This window comes from Lygodium microphyllum, chromosome 28, assembly GCF_053477565.2.
Source record: "Lygodium microphyllum isolate KBCC chromosome 28, Lygodium_microphyllum_v1.1.10, whole genome shotgun sequence".
Lineage (NCBI taxonomy): Eukaryota > Viridiplantae > Streptophyta > Polypodiopsida > Schizaeales > Lygodiaceae > Lygodium > Lygodium microphyllum.
In genome coordinates this window covers 75,813,944-75,838,389 of record NC_141162.1, presented here as the reverse complement: position 1 = coordinate 75,838,389, position 24,446 = coordinate 75,813,944, and the positions used below count along the sequence as shown (strand labels likewise).

At 42.0% G+C, this 24,446-nt stretch overlaps 1 protein-coding gene across 3 annotated transcripts in view; it reads right to left on the bottom strand.

The window, feature by feature from the left end:
- Positions 1-8,168: 8,168 nt before the first annotated feature.
- LOC148011617 (ribosomal RNA small subunit methyltransferase, chloroplastic-like) overlaps positions 8,169-24,446 on the bottom strand; it is a 43,814-nt gene continuing 27,536 nt past the window's right edge. Inside the window, exons 6-7 of one of the 3 annotated variants that reach the window (XM_087670654.1) lie at positions 10,624-10,707; positions 8,169-8,645 (exon numbers count right to left, since the gene is read on the bottom strand). In XM_087670654.1, the coding sequence (XP_087526780.1) occupies positions 8,517-8,645; positions 10,624-10,707 (213 nt within the window). In that variant the 3' untranslated portion in view covers positions 8,169-8,516. The remainder of the gene's footprint in view (positions 8,646-10,623; positions 10,708-24,446) is intronic. The other 2 variants (XM_087670653.1, XM_087670655.1) reach the window with 2 other exon arrangements.

Sequence of the window (24,446 nt, the reverse complement as noted above, 5' to 3'; positions counted from 1 at the left end):
CTTTGGATCGGGCTTACTCACGTTCAGCACAGCGGGGGTCCAGAGCATTGCCTAATGCTCAAGGGGGAGGTAACACTTCCATTCCACCGGTTTTGGACAGCTCTCGTATGTAGTGGATCTTGGATGTATTCAGCATGCATCCAAGGTACTGTGCTGACAGTATGTCTGCCATGAGGTCACTACTCGGTGTACTAGTCACTATGAGATACATGTATATGAGTATGGTTGTCACCGCGGATCTGAGACTGTACTTATGCATGAGTTTTTGGACCAGTTTGGCATGATTTTTTGCCTCAGTTTTGAGATCAATTTCTGATTAGTTTCAGCTCAGTTTTGATAAGTTTGAGAACCGTTTATGATCACTTTGGGATCAGTTTTTGCATAAGTTTCTGATCAGATTTTTTTTACCATCAGCTTGTGATCAGTTTGGAGTCACATTTGCAGCCATTTGTGATCAATTCTCATATCAGTCCACGATCGGTTTATGATCAGGTCATGCTCAATTTTTAGTGGTTTACAGCTAATTTCATGGACAGCTGCATGTAAACGAATGTCATTGACAGTTTCAACCATGGTTTATGCTGAGAATATGCCTTACTATGGTTTTGAAGTCAGAACGGTTGAGAAACATGAGTTATGGATGCATCCAATGGTTTCTAGCAATAGTTTTGGACTTTTTTTCAGTTTTCTATTATGTTTTGCTGGCTAGAAATTTTCAATAAGTTTTGCGTATATGCAATGGTTCGACAACAGTGGCCAATGTTGTGGTGATTGTCATGCCGAATTGAAATTCCAGTGCAATATACTTTTGCTTTGGCCCAATGCAATGCAATCGAGGATGATTGCAAGGTTTTCAAGGGGGAGGTCTGTCACGGGGACGTGAAATTTTGAGATGCTTTAATCTTGCTAGTAACATTTGTGCAAGGTCGTTTAGCACATGTGATGCACATGGCAGTTATTTCATGGGAACGGGCCAAGGACCTGATGCAGTGGATGTTAAAGGAAAAAGTTATGTTAAGTTATGCCAACTGGGTTTTGGTTCGTCAGTTGGTGCTAGGTTGGATGCTAGGACAATTGTTTGGCCATTCAATGTCAATGGTAACACTAGGGACTAGCATTAATTAATTAATTAATTCTAGTCTAAGGGTCAACAGAGGTTGAGAACCACTCCAAGTTGCAAATGGCCTAGCCAATTTCATTACAAATGGGCATGTTTAATTTTGGGCAGGGCCAAAAGGGCTGAAATTAATTTTCAGAATTAATTAATTCTAAAAAATTAATTTAATGGCTGAAAATGCATTAGGAAGGCTGCCACTTGGCAAAATTTTCCCATGCAACTAGGGAGAAGGCTATTGGAGGGTGGTGGAAGTGGATTGTAGCCATTCAGGAGCTTGGTGGAGGGAGAGGAGGTGATTAGATTTGGCTCTAAGAGGCGACGATGACTAATCGCACACCGCGACAGGACAGGGGGCAGCAGGTTTTCTCTTCCACCTCAAGAGAGGCCGCAGTAGAAGAGGAGGACCCCCCATTTGAAGCTGTTGGTGCCATCAGATTTGTCATCAAAGCTACGAATCAAAAGATACATTTCAGCTATTCTTCTCTCTCTCTACAACATTCTCTCATCTCCTCCAGTCTATGCTCAAGCATTCTCATTAATTCTCAGCCATTGCTAGTAGAGTACAACCAAATTTGGTGGGCAACAGAGAGTTTACTGCTGTAAACCCTAAATTACAATAGTAATTAGGGTTAGCAGCCACCTTGGGACCTGTGCCATCAGTCAAAGGCATTGGTAAATGATGGGTATCATTACCTGGAAAAGCTATCATCCATCAAAAGCCATCAATACCTCGATTAACCCATTATGAGCCTTCAAAATCCATTTCATCCCTTTTAGACGAATTTATTACAGCAGCATTAAAACATACATATTCTACCAAAAATCACTCCAAAGCATGTACTTTGGTTCTGGCAATCATCTGTCAACCATAGAGCATCAATAGCATTCAACGAGAGTCTTTGAAGACCATAAATCAATCTAGAAAACCCTATGGACAGTAGATACCCTGCTGCATACCCAATTTAGACAACAATACACTGTCACAAGCTCTCACTTTGAAGCCTCTATGCAATCTCTGGGAGTATTTGTGATTTGTAGGTAATGTCTCTATCTGCCTTTTGCATGAAAGATGAGCTATCCCAGCACAAAGCTTCTAGCTTTCTTTTTGTTTTGTTTGCTTAATCGCGAAGTATATACATATGTTCGGCATATGGGTGAGCAAAACGTGTCTTCAGCATGTACATGAGATGATGAAAATGTAGGAGATTGATCATTGCAGGTTCTATTCACAAGAGGGTTCTCCCCAAGACATCTAGGACTACATGCTCCTCCCACAATGGCACTGTCGCTTTTTTTTCCCCTTTTGAATAAGCTATTCCCATTCAAATAAAACTCCTTGTTTTTTAAAGTTAGGCTATTGAGACTTAGTTAAGTCCCCCTTGTCCACCTAATTCTAGTCTCATGCATGCAAACTCCACTTCTTAACTTACTTGAGTCCTTCCCCAACATAGCATGATCAAAATTTGTCAGTTCTAGTTCGGGCAATCCATTCCAATGTCTTCTAGAACTTGTCTTTCACAATCCCGTATGCAAACCATTGACATACTCAAAATAAAACGGCCAATACGCTTTCATACCATAGACATAAATTATTTTGACAATATAGGCACCGTCCAATGAGTGTGAAGGGTCCATTGGATCAAACGTAGGTTTGTATTGCGGTCTAGCTCAAAATGCAGTAGGGAATGTAGCAAAAATAGGCTGCCTTGGACTGTAGAATAGTAAACACAAGGTCTTTAGCACTTGGAGATGTCACCTAGCTGGTTGTAACATGGACATCAAGCTCCTCTTCATAGACTTTGGCTCCCACATTGTCAGGGGCTAGTGTGTTCGGCCACAAACTGCGGGGGTTCTTGAGAATGAGCAAGACAGAAGATAAGATAGAAGCAAAATCAACTGACACCAAAATCCTCTATGTATATTTGGAAGAAACTTGCATATCTCAATCCTCATCCCTATCCTTGGTACCCTTACGTCAGTCTCAAACATCTCTGTCAAAGCATGTCTCATATCGTGTCTAGAAATTTGTCCTATAGCACCACCCTGCAAAAAATTGCTCCTATCTTTTGAATGGTAACTCGAATCGCCAAGCTTTAAAAAGTAAAATTGTAGCCATACTCACGATCTACAACTTTACTCAAGACCCTAGGACCAAATGTTGAATGTATCAACCCCCAAAATTTTATGTGTAGCCTACAACTATTCATTACAACATACAATCCTAGCCAGACATCGACATTTCTAACTCTATCTCGGAGGCATTTGAACGGGGATGTCACCCAAACTTTGTAGGACCCTTCCTCAGGTATCAAAGTCCACTTTGGATGCATCAGTCATCATTAATCCTCTCCTAATTAAAAAAAATTAGACATCTTTAGTTCAGCCCTGCTTGTCCATTACAATCTCCTACAGCCATGTCACCCTCTTGGGTTAAACAACCACTACATATTCAACCAATCGATCATGCATGCAACCCAAACATTGTTTCCTGGATCAAGTGGTAATCCATTAATCATGTCATGCCTTGTCGATATCCCTAAACCATACTCTTATATGCATACTTTTCCTTGGAAGAAAAGTGGCAATATCATCCCAATGTCTTCTTTATGCTTCTCTTGGTCATCTATATCCACCTAAGCATCGGATAAGACATGAGTATCTTGTAATCCTTGTGCTAGCATTTCATATGCATCCTCCAATTCTATAGTATCCATATCCACAAACTTTGCATCTGACATTTCTGGGTCTAGTTCATACCTAACATTTCTAGGCATTTTATTGTGGCCATTATGATATTTATTTGGGCATTTTAAGCTAGTCGAGCTACTCCATTTAGGGCATATTTTTGTTATTTATATTCAAGCTCCTCCTTAATCAGTCATTATCACCTACATGTTATGTTGGAGAGAGGGAGCTGGTGCCATTGCCTACGCAGCTAGTGACTCATTGTTGTATGCGATTGTGTCGTGTTTGGTATACGGATTCCATTTTTCGAACATTCTTCTGAGATCTCTTCTTTGCAGTGTTCTTCTCTGTTTGTTTCTCTTTTGTCCTTGTGTTCAGCAGTTTATTACAACACTTGTTTATGCTTCCATTGCTACATCCACTTTTGACATGGTATTAGATCTTAGGATCCAAGTTTGTGTTGTTGTTTTCTACTGTTTCAGGTCTACGTTATGGCTTTTTTGTAGCTGATTGGACCCGTTCTTGATTGTTGCAAAACTGATTTTTCAGCCTAGGTGACCATCTTTTGCTAATTTGGTTTTTGCTCTTTTTCTTAGTGTTTTGTAGTCCACCATTTGTGTTTTAGGGACAATAGGCTGAGGCAACTTGCTTTTATGTATGAGGATTGCATTTATTGTAGTTTTATTGACTGTGTTTTGACTCTAGTCTTTGCATTTTCACTACTTGTGCAGGGCTAGGAGGAAGTGTTTCAGGCTGATTTTTGCTATGTCTGATTCGTATTTTTACCTTATCCATTGCGTGTGAACTCTGTCATATATAGTCTATGCTCTTGGTTTGGCTATACTCTCTTTCTCCTCCTTTGCTTTTCGTTCTTTTCTATTCCTATCATCTTTAGATGGCTCCCCCTCGTTGTTCCATTGATGACAAATTACATGGCCCTGATTATCTCACATGGAGTATTGTTATGAATTGTGTAAAAGCGGTTATGATATGTTGTATTTGGAGCTTGTGAGCATCCTACTCCTCTTCAAGCTGATTTTGACTAGGACAATTATGAAGAAGTTGTGCTCACATGGGATACTGATGATGCTTGTGCATATTCTGTCATTCTTCACTGCATTTCCAAAAAAGTTCTTCTAATAGTCATCTCCTGCACGACTTCTGCAATTTGGGCAAAGCTTCAAATATTGTATGAGACTCCCTTACCTATGCATGACATTACTCTTTATGAACAGCTCAGACAGATGAAGTTCGAGCCAAAGTATATGATTTGGTCTTTCTTACTTCATGTCACACTAGTATAGGACCAGCTTCAACATATGCAATCCGCCCTTCCAGAGGCTCATCTTGTGGGGAATGTGCTCTACAAGCTCCCTCTAGAGTTTAATGGAGTGGCCAATGCTTTGTGGGCTCAAACAACATTGACACTTGTCAGTTTTCTACATACGTCCTCGATGTTACTTGAGCATGAGACGTCTTTGCGGTTATAGGAGAGGCTTCCCTCCTTGTTTGGTGGATCCAGTGAGGCCTTTATAGCGTAAGAGAGGGGTGATAGGAAGGAGTTGAAGGCCCATCCCAGTGTTATCATTTTGGTAAGAATGGACATTTGTGCAAGGATTGAAAAGAGTTGGCGGCTTCAAGGAAGGCGGAGATGAAGATGAAGCAAGATCCTAACTCCTCTGCTCAGTCGTCCTCTTTCTTTGACTTTGACTCGGATCCTAGCCAAGGCCAAGGGGCGGACATGATCATCTTGTTCAGACCGCAGAAAGGGCTTGGCGGCCCTTCCTGCTTTCTAGTATCGGTGATGCGATCATCCCTCACGACTCTCTAGCGCAAGAGAGGGAGCATGAGTAGGTGGCGAGATGGGGCAATTACGCCTTATCTATACATATATATAGGTGTACAGGCTCTAGAGAGGGATGTCCTTGCCGCATCAACTAAAGTCTGACAGGTTTTGAAATCCTAGAGTTAGGATTGACATCTAGGTTCATGATGGGTTGTTATTTGACAGAGAGCGGTTTTGGCTTCTAGTTCGAGTTCATATGAGGCGACACTTTGGCGGTCTTGGCCAAAGGCAAAAATCCATGGTCACGTATGTTTAGGGGCATTTTTGATAGGATGGTCTTGTATTAGATGCTCGACATTGACACTTAGGTTCTCTTTGAGGCACCTTGGTAGTGGCTTCATCACCCAGTACTTGGGTTTCCATGGTCTTATTTTGGTGGTCTTTGTTGTATGGACTATGATGTGAGTCATTATCATTGTATCATTCTATTGTATCAGATCACCCATGATCTGAGAGAGGGTGTTAGCCGTCTGGTTAGCTCGTGTGAATCTAGTTCATACTTGATATTTCTAGATATTTTAGACATTTTATTGTGACCATTATGATGCTTATTTGAGCATTTTATGCAAGTCAATCTGCTTCCATTTATGGCATATTTTTGTCCTTTATATTCAGGCTCCTCCTCATAGTGAAAATTCCATGGCTAAAGTATTGAATCATCATGCTTTAATTTGAATTATATAGATGGGGCCATAAAAATGCACTCTCTTTGAAATTTAGATTTATAGAAGGGATATAACTATTGCCTTCGAAATTCACAGAAGGGGTATATAAGGGGTTTTTACACTATGAACCCTTCAAATCTGAATCGACAACTAGCTTCACTCCTCGAACCTTATTTGTCTACATCTATCTCTCTCCTTTTTCCATCCTTGTCACTAATCTGTTTCCGTCTCTCTCCTTTCTCCAACCTACATCCATCTCTCTCCTCCAACCTTGTCACTAATTTGTCTCTCTCTCTTCTTCCTCCAATGTACATCCATCTCTCTTCTCCAACCTTGTCACTAATTTGTGTTTGTGTTTTTTTTTTTTGCTTATCACTAATCATTCATTTCTCCTTCCTAATTTATCATTAATCTATCACTAATTATTTTTAACCATTTTTTCCTCCTCTCCCATCTCTCCCTAATCTCTGTTACTACTCTTTGGCCTTCTTTTTCAAGTTCATAATGACCTTAACATGCTACAACATGATAAGTCACTAATATCTAATCTAAGTTTTCATTTAACAATATTAATAAAAATTAGTTTACTAAGTAACTTAACAAATAATTGTTCAAAAGTAACAAGTTAAAAGAATTATGGTTAGACAGAGTGGAGTGTCAAATGATTCTAGACATCAATGTTATTTTACATAGAAAATGTTGAAGATTTTGCTTTTAATTTTCCACCATGTCTTGTGGTTCTAATGTAGAATATTCTTGCTTGGTACTGAAATTTCTCCACACCTTATATATTCCATGTAAAAAAAGATCTACAATTGTCAACAATGCATATGCTACATCTCAATGAAATATGTTGCACAAGGAAAAAAACTAGTCATGACCACAAAATCTTCTTGTGAGATAGAGTTGTAAAAGATTAAACTTACCACGTAGAATGTGATGTATTTTTTTGCCCAAGCTTTTACCATTGCTTCCACCAAACTTTTATAAATGTCTTGAAGTCTAAGCAATAGCTCACACTATTCCTACTTTGCCTTAACAATCATATGAAGTTATCGAGTTCTATCCTTCATATGATCAATCGCTACCAAGGGACCAATGGCCACATTGGTTATATATTCACACAATTCTTTCTAGCATTCCCATCTACACTAGTAAAGCTAGGTATAGATCCTCCTCCACGACAACAACTAAGTTTAAGGATGTCTATTTGGGTGTTGATCAATTATCTACTTTTACTATCCACACCAATGGTCAAAGTACTATTTGGATTTGTGAATATTCTAAACTCCCATTCTCGTAGAAAGCACATTTAGGTACAATGATATTATGTGTTAGGGAAGGTGCCTCAACCTCGACCAACTACAAGTGGACGTTGACATAATTATTTCCAATACTTATTTGTACAAGCCTAGTGTAATCAAACACAAATAGTATTGAATTTGTGTCCACATCTTTTACACTATGTTTTAGCAAAGTGACTAGAATGATACTTTGGCTACATGCATGTTTTTCCATGTTTATCATATAAACTCACTGCATGGCTGCTTGTGTCAACCTAGTTTTCATCTTCTTTCTTGAATAGTAGAGCTATGAGCTACGAGTTTTGCAGTGGTCATCCAAGGCTTGTGTGTTCCTATATTCCCTTGCAGTCATTTTGACAAATTATCCACGGGGAGAGCAGCAGTGTTCAGTTTGGGGTGGTGCAATGGAGATGCTTCATTTTCCATAGATTAGTAGACCCCTTATGTACGAATAAAACCTTTTGCCAGAAATGATCGCTGTGCACAGCCTAATAGTCTGAATGCTAAGGCCCCCGTCCCCCATTCTTGCACCATACCTACAGTCTAACCAAGGAATTGTAGCCACAAATACTCTTTTAAAAAGGCAAATTACTTGGCAGATGTGTACAAAAGATCTCAGTACATACTAGGGAAGATTTAGCAGGGACAACTTGATGAATGCTAAGGCCCTGGTCCCGCATTCTTGCACCATACCTACAGTCTAACCAAGGAATTGTAGCCACAAATACTCTTTTAAAAAGGCAAATTACTTGACAGATGTATACAAAAGATCTCAGTACATACTAGAGAAGATTTAGCAGGGACAAATTGATGCCTATCCATTCAATCATGACTCCACCAAGGAATAGAGTCTTCGAACTTGGCATTTCTCTTCACATGTTCCTAGTAATTGTCCCAGCTCATAATAAGAGCAGAGAGTGTTCCAGATCCTTCTCCACAAGGTGCTCTATGCAAGGATTTTCTACCTTTGTACACAAGGCATTATATAATGCAACAAATTGATGGAGTGAGAGCTCATCTGGCCTTGCCTGCAAAAGAGAGCCAAAACCAAAATACAAAACAGCCTCAAATCTACAACCTTACAGCTTTTAGCACAAGCAAAGCAAAGTTGTGCCATGCCAATATCCAGAATTAAGCCTGTATATTGAAACTGGCATACAACCTTTTGCAGAAACAGACAGCATCCCTGTTACTTCTGCATATGAGAATGAATTCATGTACATCCATATTACTTGCTAATATAAGAATGGAACCTCACCAAAACCATCCGGTTCATTCAAAAGCTATCCACTTCATGTACACACAACCTTCAGTTCACCAGAAAAATCACAAAACATCCAGTTCATTGAAAAGCTATCCACTTCATGTACACACAACCTTCAGACCATGCAATGAAAGTCAGCATCAACTACAGATTGCAGTCAGATCAAGACCCTCAGGTCTATCCATGCTATAGCAGTAGAATCTTCAAACTGTAATGTGGCATACTGTTTATGACCTTCAGACCTTTATCCATACCTCCTCTTTTTTTTTTTGTTAACTCATAAGTGACTCCATACTTTGTAGAGTCGCAACTTATGAACAGCCCACAAATTTCAGTGGTGGCAAAGCCCGGATCATACTTGGTTACAGAGTGTTCTGTTCTTCTGCTGGATGAGGGAAAGGTATTCATGAGCTGAACTTAAACCTCTCAGCTCTTGGAGTAACAAACTTAGAGGTAGCTAGTAGAATAAAAGCCCACACATGGAATGACTAATGCAACTTACTTAGAAAAGGCAAGCTCCTTTCAACATAATTTCTCATAGCACCATTTACTCATTCAAGGAAATAAACATAAGATCTCACAAACAGCTGTGCATCAGTCAAAGGTAAAGAACTATCATAGTCTCACTACTTCCAAGTAGGAAGGTAAGGAAGTATAACTTATACTTCACTCCTTTCATCCTGATAATCTCATCCTTTCCCTTCATTTGAAGTCTCATTAAAACATGGTCTCACTATATCTTCCCACTCACTGCCCCTCCTCCCAAGAGGCTCTCCCCTAACTTTCACACCTCTTCCTGTCAGGATTAAGTGTGACCTCAGTCATGCCAAACCTCCAATGCCGATACTGCTACAGCAATCCATCAGATTCAGCTGTTACTCACACAAGTGAAATCAATTTGGGTATGTACAGTGATCATTATGATGGAAGGTAAAACATGAGGTGATTTTAAGTCTCTACCCTCGTGAATTCAAAGAGATGAGGAATGATAAATTTTACTTCCCTCGTCTCTATACTCATGCATTCATGAAAGTTGAACACTTCAAGAATGTGCATTTCTTCAGAGCCTATATTCAATGTATACCTTACCTAGTTAAGGGTACATCAATAATTGATCGTTTTTATTGAGCTAAGAACCAGTCAACAATTGAGCTATTTGGCACTGATAAGGATTCAATACATTGTGCACTCTTTTTATGTGTTATTCCTGAGCTATGGATATTGCTTGGTGCTCGAGAAGGCTAGACACCTCTCTTGCACAATGCTCCACTCAATGTCTATTTAAATCTGGGTGTGCAAGCATTTTATTTTCATGATTCTCAGGAATATGTTCCCTTTCTATGTGCAGAAGAAGAAAAAACAATAATGAAAAATGAAAATAAAACTTCAAAGACCAAAAAGACAAATATTTAGGCAGTCACTGCTTCAGTATTGAGGATCGACAGCAGCCTTTGATGCATACAAGCCTCCTTCAATATGGAGTTCTACTGCTGCTAGATTGCATGGCAAATCTTTAGGCACAACAGCCTTTGATACATACAAGCCTCCTTCAATCCGGAGTTTATCCAATACTAGATTGCATGTCAAATCTTTAGAAAATCATTGCTTCAGCATTGACAAGTAACAACAGCCATTGATGCACATAAGCCTCCCTCTGTTCCACGTTCGTGAAACACTAGATTGCACTTGTAATATAATTATGCTAACCAAATTGAAATCAACTTGACAAGAAAAACCTTTACCATTGCAAAGAACGATTTTGTTGAAGCCACACGTGGATACTCTGATGTTTTCTTGATTCTAAAAGATGCAACAGCTGCATCTACCTGATTCACAAGGAAAACTCCATAAGAGTTGAACTGTATGAGGAAGGCAGGCATTACAACTGGAAACAAACACACACACACACACACACCCCGCCCCCCGTGGTGGGGTCCCCCAACCTTTTCTTTCCGCTCCCCTTCCCCACGAATAATTAGTTATTATCAGCAGTAATGCTGAGGATCCTTGCATGTTAAATCTTTACTTCAGCCTCTATGACTAGTGTATCAAGGTTTGGCATACCAATTTTTAGGGAAGGCAGTAAAACCTGACCATGCCACCATCTCTTATGAAGAGTAATGAGTTACAAGCAGTTACACCTGGAAACCTAGGAGCATTACTACCTTTCCCCTCACCAATCATCTTCTGAGGTCCTCTTTCAGAAAAAAAGGAGTCAAGTTAAGTGCAACTTCCAAAACTTTTAGTGCCTTCAATTTATCTATGAAATCTTTCAATGTTGACTAGAAGAGAGTAACATCATGAGTCTATGCTCTACATGGTTTAGCTATTTTAGAGTACAAGCAAAAGATATCTGTAAAATATGCACTTTATGCATTATTGTCCTCCAAAGAACCTTGAATCTAATGGAAATCCACTCCAATGTTATGTAAGATTCATGTGCAAGAGCCAAGCTTGGGCATGATGGAATCAAAAGTGCATGAAGCAAGAGTGACCTTCAAGGAGAATGAGATGAACACAAGAGGCAGAGGAAATAATAATGAAGGCACAAGTCCCCAGGCAAAATAGTGAATTTGCAATGAAATATCTACAAAGTGAGCCTATAAATAGGTGAAAGTGGAAAACTAGCCAACCTGTGTAGATGCCAGAAACTGGCTGACATCAAATGCATAATCTGGTCCAATCAAATAGACTATCTAGGAGCAGGCAAAAGATCTTGGAACAAAACCCTAAATAGATTATGGATGCTATGGAGCTGGACTCATACTCTGGAGTCTCAACACCCGCTCTCAGCAACATACCAGGGAACAAGAACCTGGATGATCTGAGGGCTAACACATGAATATGTACATGAGAATGAGGGGTCGAACCACATGATCCACCTCTGACCAGAAAATGATATGACTCATGCAGGGCCAACTCTCTGTAGAAAGACGATAGAGTGTTAAAATGCTGTTGCCAAAGATCCTGGGGAATGCTGAACTCTGACACTAGGAAACCTCCATCATGCGACTAAGGTGAATAGGAAGAATCGGGGCACAAGGAAATGGAAGAAGAAGATGATGTCTGAAAAGGAAAGGGAGTGTGGAAGGGATAGAATTATTAGTAGACATGTTATTCAGTACCTTGTTTTGTGTACATCTCCTGGGACCTGCTTGTGACCCTCAGAACGAGTCAAACAAAAATATTAGGAGCTTCATTACTGTCATACTCTGCCAGTCTATCTTGTGTCTCAGTTTCCTCCATTACAGGCACATCAGGTAGCGATTACAATTTCTAGGCCTTGATCATCTCATTCATTTCTTCTCTTTAGCTTATTCACATTGCACACAGTCCACTTGATGGAGTGCATTTTCAGATTTTAGACATATGGCAGCCTCGGTGGCATCTCTTCCGCATAGATGGCCAGTTTTGTGTAGGTGCTAGCTTTTGGCAGCATTAGGTCAGCCTGTTTCATGCTCTCTTGCTTATAAATAGGCAGCCACTCACATGTCTCCATTATGCGCGTACCATCCAACTATCATTCTTCCCAAGTCAGATTCTCATCTTCTGCCATCAGTTGGCATTGACGCATGCAGAGGCTGACTGTTAACGCAGCCTTGTATTGCATCCAGATCAGACTGTTTTCCTTCTGTTTCTTTTGCGTTTCATCTGCTCTTCTCTTCTCTCCCTTTTCCTTCCCATAGTTGTCAGGTACGAAAAGTATGGTACGATAAAATACGGTACTAAATGGTACCTTAAGATTTTATAAGGTACGGTGCGATATTAGTAAAAAAAAAAAATTTAACTTCATTATTTTGAACTATAGATGATAGAACAGATGTTTAAAGTCTAAATAGAAATGCTATTGGAGTATATAAGATGAATACTAGAGGGTAACATGCCAAAACTTCTATGGCATATGCCGCATGCGCAACATGCGCTACAACTTACAAGTACATACATAGGAGTGGATACATCATACATGAATGATCATACAAATAAGAGGCATGTATGCTTTTGAGAGAAGGTTGAGAGAGAGAGAGAGATGCTTTATTAACGTCTACAAGAGGCCAAAATGACCTGTGAGACCAACAGTTACCAAACAAACCACCAAAGGTTTTGGTAAAAGATTTATGAATTTTGTTATGGTTTTGTTTGGCATTGCTAAGGCTAAAGTAGCTACCGATGGTACATTCACTAATTTGTGTACTCTTAGAAGGTATATTAGGCCAAGCTATCCTCTGGCCTAGTTTTATTAGCAATATATACTAATGCTTTGGATTGGGTGGTGCAGAATGAGCTGTGAACAAAGGTAAAATCAATAGGATTAAGCTACTTGACAATTCTCAAACGGTGCTGAATTTATTTATTGATGACACTAACATATTGTGAAAAATGATGGGACATCAATTAGAAACGTTTTGTATGGCCTTTGGCTCTAGGATAAATCATAACAAAACATGTATGAGGAATCTAATCAAGCTTCCACCCCCTTTCTTGGTTGATCGATCAAGGCTACAAAATCACCACCACCACCACAACAACAACAGTCAACAACCCAAACCACCACCAACAACAACAACCACGCACAAAAAAAAGGCCTTTTTTGTAACGGTACGAACCGTATAGTACGAACTAGTTCGTACTACGTACAAGTGCAACTATGTTCCTTCCTTCCGTTGCATGACTCACACAAGTACCATCACCAAGTAAAGTCAGAGAGCACACTAAATCTGTTGTGTTCTCTCTCTAAACTGATGTGTTTTCTCTCCTGCAGACAGGCAACCTGATTGTGGATCCCTGCAGCTATCAGGTCTCCCTCAATGACAGGCATCAGCATTCAGCAAGTCTTCTCCATCAAACAGCAGGTCAGTTTCATCCATTTGCAGGTCAACCAAATGCAGAACCCAGCAGGTCTTCCTCATCCAACCACAACCTGAAGCAGCTTCTGCAGCAGCAGTTTCATACAAACAGCAGGTTCTCTTCATCCAACAGGGCTAGCTGACATAAAAAAGCAAACTTTCCAGCAGGCAGCAGCTCTTTTTAGTCCCAGGAGGGATCAAAAGGCAGCAAGGATCAGGTCACTTTCCAATTCCAGTGACAATCCACATCAAAATACTGCCTATTTTGTTGCTCTTTCGCTGTGACCTTGAGAATTGTTGTGAAGACTGCTGAGAAAGGGAGGATTGTCACAAAAATTATCGTGAACGACTGGATCGCAAGGATCGACATGAAGAACACACAATTTGTGGCACGGATCAAGATCCACGCAATGACCAACCTCCCTCCCATCCACTGTCCTTTCATCTTTCCAGTCCCTCTTCAGGCCATCCTCAATTTATTTGATGGCCATCATGGCACCACCTGTTCAGGGACCCATCCTTGCCAGTCTCTCAAAGAAAGACAAGTTGGATGGCTCAAATTGGGCTATTTGCTCATGCAAGATTGTGTATAATTCTGACGCATCTGAACTTTGGGATTTTGTTATTCTATCTGCTCCCTGCCCCAGTGTGGATCCTCAAATTGGGTCTAAAACAGATTCAGCAGCCTTGCAGGACCAGCTCAACTCTCAAGCTCATTCCTACCTCTTCATGAGTTGCCATGATTCAGTTACTCCATGCACAATGCATCCATAATGCCTATGAGGTGAGGCCTGATTATCCTCTCTTTATCAGGTCAAGACCTTTGCCCATAGGATTACCCTCCAAATGAAGCATGAGAGCTCTCTATCACATTTCCTTGACCATGAAGGATCACATCACAAAGATGGAGGGGATTTGGGATGATCTTGCATCCTTGGAAAGCAAGTTGCTTCAGATAACATGGCTGTGACTCTTTTGTCACGTCTACCATCCCTGAAGTACAACATCTTCTATAGCAGACTTCTCATGTTCAGGAGTCGAAACACTAGAGTTAGTACTGACCTTACATTACTTGAGCAAGTATTAGGAGACAAGACCCAATGGAGGAGGCTCCTCTAGTCGTACTTTTGTGGTTGTCCATTCATCAAGGAAGGGACAAAAGAAGAAAGAGAAAAAGAAAAATCAAATCAATGTCTACTTCCAACACTGATTTTGGAAAGAGAACAAGCATAAAGGGTTTCCCCAATGTACACAATTGTGGGAAGACCTTACATCTAGAGGAGAAGTGATGGAAGAAGTAATCATCTTCTTCTTGGTGCAAAGGATGGGGCAACATCCACATCTCCTCCTGCCATTAGGATTGAGTCAGTCTTCCTTCACATCCATCAATTGAAGGACTCTCTTTCAACTATCTCATCTTCAAAGGCCTTGGCTCGTGGATAGCAATGCTCGAGTCACATGACTTATAAGTATGATTGGCTCCACGATCTCCATTTCCAAAAGGGTATCATTGCTATAGGTGGCATCGTATGAATACCTATCAGAGGTATGTGCACCGTGCTGATTCTATCTAACCGTCCATCTTTCTGTTCGATAGGAGAGATCCTCCATGTACCCTATTTGGGCTTGCATCTCCTCTCAATATATGGCCTTTCCCATCTTGGAACTCAAATTATCTTTATAGAACAAGCCCCTTTCTCCAAGATGCTACCTCAAGAGCCATTCTTTGGGCAAGTTATCAAGAGCATGGGCTCTATCCACTCCATTCTCCTTTTGTTGTGCAAGGTCCTCTTGAGCATCTTCCCATTGCGCCACCCATCAAGCTACCCTCTTTCCTACCAATCCCCCACCATCTCCTCTAGGTGGTATCGACATCCATCATGCGCTTATGGAAACCCTGGCCTTTCCATCAGTTTCAAAGGGGGTTTCCCAAGATTCATGAGGAGTTTCAAGGATGCACCTAATGCAGCACCTGCTTTCCCGATTCCTTGAGCCAGCGTAGCTGCTAGCATGGCCATCCTATGCCCTTCGGTCCTTTTGATGTCTATCTTAGCCACTACTTTCCCAAGCCACCCTTGCTGCTAGCATGCCCACCTTGTGCCCTTTGGTCCTTGATGTCTACCTTCCACAACAATGCTTTTCGGTGCCTTCAATAGCTCCTCACTATCATATTCTCATCAAATCAGAGCCTCTGCACATTCATTCACAGCAGGATACCTTCAGTGTGACCCATTCTCTAGGCCTGTCCACTCCCAACAGGCATATTCTTGCTACCCCTATTAGTGGGTTCCCATCTAGAGAGGGCGTAATGCAACTCACTAAGTTATCTTCATCGGCAAACTACTTTGACATTTACATGTTTCAATGTTCTAGCAAAGCTTTTTCTTCTCCCTCCTTCAGCCATACCAACGGTTTGAGAGGGGCTGTTAGCAAGCATGTTATTTAGTGCCTTGTTCTGTCTATGTCTCCTATTTGTGAGCCTCCGATCACCATCATAGTCGATTGGTCTATCACATGTGTCACTTTCCTTCATTCTTGTTACCACATTTTGGTAATGACCTATGTGAATGCACTTAGAAATGTCCTGGCACTTCTTAATTGGGAGGTTTTTAAACCCCATGCATCTATATATGCCCATTCACTCTAGGGAATACTAAGTCTCGTATATCTTCTACTTTGATACCTCTCAATACATTGTGTTGTGTGCTCTCAAGCTTCTTCTTTAGCTTGTGTGTGTGAATTCTTGCAACCCTAAAGCCAACAATTGTATTATAGACCGATTTGGGAAATCTCCTAGTTAAATGCACGTTTGTGCCAACAATAGTGGGACGGTGACCTCTCACAAGTTTTTTCCCTTTCCAACAATTGGTATTAAAGTGGGTTTTGACCTCTTCGGCAAAGTCATGAATACCCTTTGCTTCACTTTCTTCGATTTAGTTGAGATTTGACAAGTATTCAAAGCCTATAGGGTATGGCATCATTGGATTTTTAATTTGGGGCGATTTCCAACTTTGTTTATACTACTACTAGTACTGCATAGGCTATTTTTCCCTTTTGTGCAAAATTTTCAATAAATGTCATTTCTATAGGTTAAGGCTTTTACAATCCACTTTTTGTTGAGCTATATGGCACATATTGGCTTTTGCAAATTTTTCTCTAGACATGCAACTTTTGCATCAAGAACAGTCAATGGCAATGGCCGGTAACAATGATGTATTTCATATGTTGGTTGTCGAGGACAAGTTGGATAAAACCAACCATCCACTATGGGCTTATATGATGCACTGCCCATGGATTGCAAAAGGGCTCTAGAACATTGTGCACAGAATTGAAGTTCCTCTTATTGTTATTGTGGAAGCTACAGGTGCAACAAAAATAGATGCTATTGAGGATGTTGTAGGTTGTGGTTTTAGTCTAGTTAAGCCCAGAGCACCACCACCTACTCCTGAGCAAACTCGGTGAAATAGCAAAGATGCAAAGGCTCATTCCTTGATTATCTGATAGATGTGCCATCATCCCACACATTCACTCATGTAAGAGAGCTAAAAAGGATTGGAATATGCTTGCAGGTTTGCATCAAAGAAGAAACAAGGCCCCATATTGCTTACTTGCATAAGCAATTAGAGAGTGAACATATGGATGAAGGTGAATCTATGGTATTTTGACAAAGATCAAAGATCTTAAGGAGCATTTGTTGAGCTTAAATAAGCATTACATGCTGAATTAGCCACTTAAACAGCCCCAATAATGCTTAATTAATGAAAACCCTAAAATGGTGCGTTGTTCGAGAGACTTTAAAAATGGTGCATAGTATGAGGTCCCGAAACTTTCTATAAATAGATAGGCTGCCCTTCATTCAGCCCAATCTCATTTTTTCATGTTTCAGGTCCTCTAGCTTCCCGTTGCTGTCTACATCCATCCTCCCCTATTTACAACTTAGATTGTGCAATCTACATCAATTTCTGCTGCATTTGCGAATCAGCCCCATCGTCTATAGCTAGCGACCTGCTAAACTGCTGCGTTTGTGATCTACAGCTGCTGTTCGGATTGCCACATCATCATACCTACGTTTTTGCTGCCATTATCCTACCATGTCATCATCACCTTGTTGCACTTGCAGTTTTATCTCTCCTTTGCCTATCTGACACTGATCTGGCATCACACACTTCTGCGTTTGCTGCTGTCCAATATCAAGAGACTGCCTTTGCTGCGTTTCAGGATCCGTTGGGAATACAACACAATCTCCCGCTCAGCACCTCTACCTCGGTCCTCAAGACACTAGAGTTCAAGGTACAATTTTCATTCTTACATATTTGTTTACTACAAGAGCATTGTATATTTTGTATTTAGTCATTCATTTAGATTTCCATTGTGTTCATTGTCTCTTGAGTTACCCTAACCCTAATTGTGTTCTTTTGAGTTTATGCTTTGTCGTACACTTTCATCTATGTTTCTGCATTAGGGTATTTCTTCATATGGTATCAAAGCAAGGTTCTCTTTCACAAAACTTCAGCCTTGATCTGGAAGCCCTTTTGCAAGAAGCAGGAACAACAAGAGGGCAAGATGACTTTAAATATATCTTCACCACATTATGAAGATGCTCCCAAGCGTAGCACATCAAGACACGCGACAAAGTGGGCTTCACAATTTGCTCCTTCATCGGACATGGCTAGAGAGTCTTCGCACATCCATGGAATCCACAAACCATACGAGATCTCACGAGCCAAATACGATTTCATCCTCATGTATCAAGCTCAACAATAGATTGAAGGTAAATTTGAGGTTTTCCCATTAGATTCGGTGCACCAATCTAATGATTTTGCAAGGACTAAAGCTCCACAAAGGATTGGCCATCCTAACGTGGAAACTGGAATGGAGGTACAAACCATTTTCCTCTACTTCCTTATCTCTTTCATCTTTTCCATACACTTTTCCACCTTCATTCACTCATATGTTAGGTACGCATGCTACTACTACTCAATTTTTTTATTTTACTTCCACTTTTCCGCAACATATTGGTGATGCTCATGATGAAGGAACTCTTCAAATTAAGTATTGATGCATTAGTCCCAAAGAGGATAGGTTTTTCTAGTTGCTCTCAAGAAATGATCAACAAAATTTGCAAGAGTCTATGGTGAGTGCTCCTCCATCTTTCCTTTAGCTTTTACATCTCATTGTCAATTTGATTTTGGTGATTCATCTTTTCCATCATTTGCATTTAATGGACAAAAGGAACTAAACATATTTTCCACATCTACATAAATGACAAATCCATTTAATTTTCCACCCACTAGTTCCGCTACACCATCTTTTTAGCCTCCATTAGGTGCATCTTAGATGCCTTCATGCATCACACCAAGGGGTCTTTTGCCCTTAGGCATGCCTTTTAGGACCTTGTCTTTTCCTCAACCATATGGTGTCTCCATGATGGAGGTTCATCGTCCCATCCCCACACTTTCGGGCTTTTCACGACTTGGGAATACCACCCGACCTTCACTAAGTGTGGATCACTTGGTATCACAATTTGCCTCCATGACATTACCTAGTGGGCCTTCTGGTCATTTTGCTATGCCCCAATCGACCGTTGGACAGGGCTTACATGTCTCGATGCCACCATCTTCTTCGACACTTCATGGAAACATTCATGTTCCAATGCCTCCGCATCAATTGATATCCACTGGACATTATCAGCCTATTTTTACCTACCCACCTCCCCCTCCTACTCATCCCCTCCACCACCTCCTTCTTATTCCCCTTATCCCATACCTCATAGCTCTTGCTCCTCATCAGCCCAACATGCCTTTAATGATAAGACTCACTTTAACGGGTCGAACTTCACTACTTGGTCAAACCTAATAAGACATATCCTTGACTCCCATTACCTACAAAATCTTGTGCAAGGCTTGGAGCCCCAACCTAATTCCGTACTTGTTCCATATAAAGTTGTTTGCTCATGGAAGGCTAGGAATGCCTCCACTATTGTCGAGTTGATGCAAGTTCTAGTACCTAAGTTTCACTCATAGCTTTAGTATTTTGACTTAGCATCCAAGTGTTGGGTACACTTGACTGGCTGCTATGCGGTTCGGGATAGGACCCGTCACATCAATTTGAATCCTGAGTTTCAAAACCTAGGATGACTTGAGAGTCAAGTTGGCTGAGTATTTGCGCCTTCTCGCTAAATTTTACACCACGAGGCTTCTAAATTCTCAAACAATCAAGTCACATTGTTTATAAACAAGCTGCTGAAGAAATACTTCCATTTTGTGCAGCAAGTAGTTTCACAGCCCACTTTCTATGAATTTGAGTTTCAGCGATTGCGTTATGCTCAGCTGTTCGATCGGTTTCATAGTTAGACCTCTATAAAGGGGACTCTCATCGCTTCTTCTGAGAAGGGGCAACAAGGATAAACAAAATCAAAATTTCAATCAATATCAAAAACAAACTCAAAATCAAAATAGTGAGAACCAAGGAAACTCCCAGTCATCTATAAAACCGGAGTGGCAAAATGTATTGAAGAAAAATCTGTATTGTCAACATTATCAAAAGGCTGGCCACTTTGACAAAAAGTATCAATCAAAGGCAAGAGGCACAACACCAAAAGATAAGACTCAAAACCCCGCCCCTTAGCCAAGCAACCCCCAACACGGGAGGCAGGGTGATGAGAACCCTCAAGGGGCAATAGCAAGGCCAAATCCACACTACCACCAATTAGCCATCATAATCAAGAATGTTCTCAACACCAAAGGGCTTTTCTGATTGGTCTACAAAGGCCCACATCATCTCTGTAAGAGATATTTGAGAATGTGAGTCTCGTCCACATCTACGAGTTGCCTCCTAATGAGGTGACTACAAAGGCCCATCATCACAACCGAGTACTTCAGCTACTCCTTGGATTGTGGATAGTGGAGCTACCCATCATATGAACCCCATCACAAGGAATTTTCATTTCCCAAGCCCCTATAGTTGGGCACATCCAAGTTGGAAATAACTCCTTGGTCACGATTCAAACTCACGGTCGCATCAATTTTGCCATTGACCAAGGCCTGGATCGCACTATACTGAATGATGTGTATACTATGTTCCCCGGCTTGGGGATAAACTCATTATCCATTCGGTAGCTTTGTCGGTTGGGTCAAACAGTCTTCTTCTCAGTGACCACAATGGAGGTCTTTGACTCTTAGACTGGTTCAGTGATTGTTCGCAATGAGGCATAGCCTGGTGGCCCGTACCACATGACAGCTTTCCGAGCTGATAGCCAAGGGCTCTGAGTTCCAGCACTTCCAAGCTTTAGCTACTATACAGGAGCTTATGAGCACTAAGTGCCTTTGATATTTTTGCTTAGGATATCTTCAATATGACTCACTTTGTGAGTTCTCACCTCACCAAATAGTTGGTGGCGTGTTGATGGCCTTCCCCACCTGAAGCTATTACAAGATGTTTGTAAAGCCTGTCATCTCGCACTGTAACCCATTCCCTCAACATCTACACATAGAGCTGAGGCACCTCTTAAATTGATTCATGTTGATCTTTGTTGTCTGACATCCACCGCCGCCTTAAATAATGCACTATACTTCTTTTTTATTGTGGATGATCATTCTTGTTACATGTGGGTGTACTTTCTCAAGCATAAGTCCCATGCTTTCACATTATTTTTTGCTTGGATGCTACTAGTGCATAATCAAACTAGTTGTCGTATAGGATGCTTGAGGAGTGATAGCAAAGGCGAGTTCACCTCCCACAAGTTTTCCAAGTTTCTACATGAGCATGTTATTTCACGCCAGCATACCTCTACCAATTCCCCTTCACAGAATGAAGTCGTAGAGTGTAGGAACATGACCATCATAAATATGGCACACTTATGCTATTCATAGCAGAGCTCCTTGAGCACCTTTGGATCGAGGCTATTAACACTTTGATGTATATCCTCAACCGGTGCTCAACTATAGTTGTCCCTCAAAGGACTACATATGAGGCATTCTTTGGCTCTCAGCCTGTAGTTTCCCACTCTAGTCTTTGGCAATCATGCTTACACGCATGCTTGATGAGAGGGACATTGTGCAATCTTTTGTACTGGATTCCAAGCCCTTTCCTCACATTATTCCTCTAGAGATGGTGCCTTCTGAGCCGTGCCTACTACTCACTCCTAACCCACCTGTAAATTCTTTAGCTCCTGAGTCCCCTCCACAAGCCCCATTACCTTGCTAGTACTTGCAAACCATGCGGGATTTGAGGATCCTTCCAAGGGCCCTAGAAGATTTGTTCGGCTTGCATCTCAAGCATCATTTGTGTCATTGTTTACAACTAATTACATAGCACATTCTAAGCCAAACAGTTGGCAAGAGGCTCTTCAACACCCCAATGGCGAGAGGCATGGAAAAGGAGCTAGAGAGTATTGACTGAAATGAGACTTGGACCTTGGTGGATCATCCAAGCCACAAGAAAGTCATTGGGATAAAGTGGATTTTTAAGACTAAGCTAAAGGCTAATAGGACTTTAGAGAACTACCAAGATCGCCTCGCGGTGCAATACATTTGACAAAAGTAAGATATTAACTATGAAGAGACTTTTGCTCCTACTCCATGGTTGACATCGTTTCATCTGTTGGTTGCGCTAGCCACTCACTACAGTTGGCCTATCTATCAAATGGATGTCAAAAGTGCCTTCTGAACAGTTATCTAGAGGAGGAAGTCTGTGTGGAGTAGCCTCCTGGGTTTTCTTCTACTAACCATAAGATCTTTTGCTGGCAAAAAGCTCTTTACGAGCTGAAGTAAGCATCCTGGTCTTGGTTCCAAAGGATGAATGAGTTCCTTAGAATTCACCGATACCATTCTACCCCCTATGACCCGAACTTATATGTCCATACTACTTCAGAGGGGGTCAGCTATATCTTGATGTACGTCGATGATTTACTTATAATTGGCTCAAATTCTACTGCCATAGTAAAAATAAAGTCCCAACTTTGCTCTACTTTTAAGATGACAGACCTTGGTTTATTGTCTTATTTTTTGGGGATGGAGATAGTTCGATCTAGAGATAGATTTTTGTGTCACAGTAAAAGTACACTATTCAATTAGTGAACTAGTATTGTATGGATCAAACACGGCCTATGGCCAGCATGACCCCCCCTCGTCCGCTCTCGCTCAATGCCAAGCCTTCTACTCCCCTGCCTCAATCACGACATGTCGTCTTGTCTGAGGATTTGGTTCCCCGCCCCTCCGCTGTGACCCCCCCGCCTTTCCCCGTACTGTGGCCTGCGGATCCATTCGATAGGCCTAACACACTCATTCGCCTCACTGCGAGCTGGACTACAGCGGTGTCCAACACCTCCCCCACTGTGTAAACAAGCATCTCTCTCCCCCCCTCCTCGCCATCGGCCCTCCTCCTCTCCAGTTGCTTCCTTCCTCTGCAGCAACACCCCCCCCCTTCTCCAACAACGCAACAGCGTGAGCGGTAGGTCCTCAGCAGGGATGTGCAATGGAAACCTCTGATCAGACACTGGTGCATTCTACGAGTGCCCCCCCAATCAAACACCTTGCGTATCATCCTCTCTGAGGAACAACTCTTGGCCGTTTGGGCCACAGAGTTTGAGCTGAAAGAAACAGCAATCTTTGGTCAGGTCGTTGGATACACCCCATCAAGGGCCCAGCTGCGGGATTGGCTCCACTCCACACTGCGCATTGGTATAGCACAGATCATGGAGGCAGTCCTCATGGGCCAAGAGATCTTCATGGTTCGACTCACCTCTGCGGACACAGCCCATGAGTTAGTGGAGAGCTCGCCCTATGCCTTCACAAAGGGGGTCATCTACATGGTTCCCTGGTATAGCGGCTTCACAGTGGAGACATTTGCGCTCCATAACAGTTTTCTCAGACATCCAATCACCCTACTTTTCCCCGGAGTGGTGGTAGAGTACTGTCAATTAGTGGAGGACTTTGGATGGTGGCTCTTTGGCACAGTTCTTCCTGCTTCCTTCACGGACGCAGTGACAGTTGCAAGAGTCCCAAAGGTATGAGTGGCCGTGAAAGACACAAAATGCATACCAAAGTTCCTGGAGTTGAGACTGGAGGTTACTCCTTTAGGTAGCAGGTCATTGTGACTGGGCAACCAGGGCAGTGCTTGTGTTGCCATGACTTTGGGCATCGGGTAGCAGATTGTACACGTTTCAGGGCGAAGGCGGCTCCATCGACAGGTCCAAAAGTGGATGCTGACGACTTCACACAGGTCCAGAGACAACAGAGAGAGAGATGACAGGGGGGACTGCAGCCAGCTCCTCAGACCCAGCCTCGACAGCAGGGAGCAAGAGGACAAGCAACGTCCCCTCGGTAGAGAACTCCGCAGCCCCACCCAACAGGACCGCAGTCCCCCACATCCATCACCTGCACCATAGACTACCCCACCTGAGATCCCACAGCCCCTACACCCCTCCCTCCCCATTTCCCATGCCTCCCCCATTGACCCTGGCCCACAGGCTCCCCCTTTGAGGGTCACCACCCCTCCCACACCCGCCACATATCTTTGACCATCCCTCCATCCCCCGACCCCCCTCTTCCCCCCTACCACCTCCCTTACCGAGCACCCCCCTTAATCCGCACCCGATTCAGGTGATCCCCCCCCCAGATCCACTCCCCTTCCCACAGGTGGTGATGAGCCACATACGCCTACATTCTCCTCACGCCAACAGTGCTCCCCCTCCCACACAGCCACCGGCTCATCTACCCCTA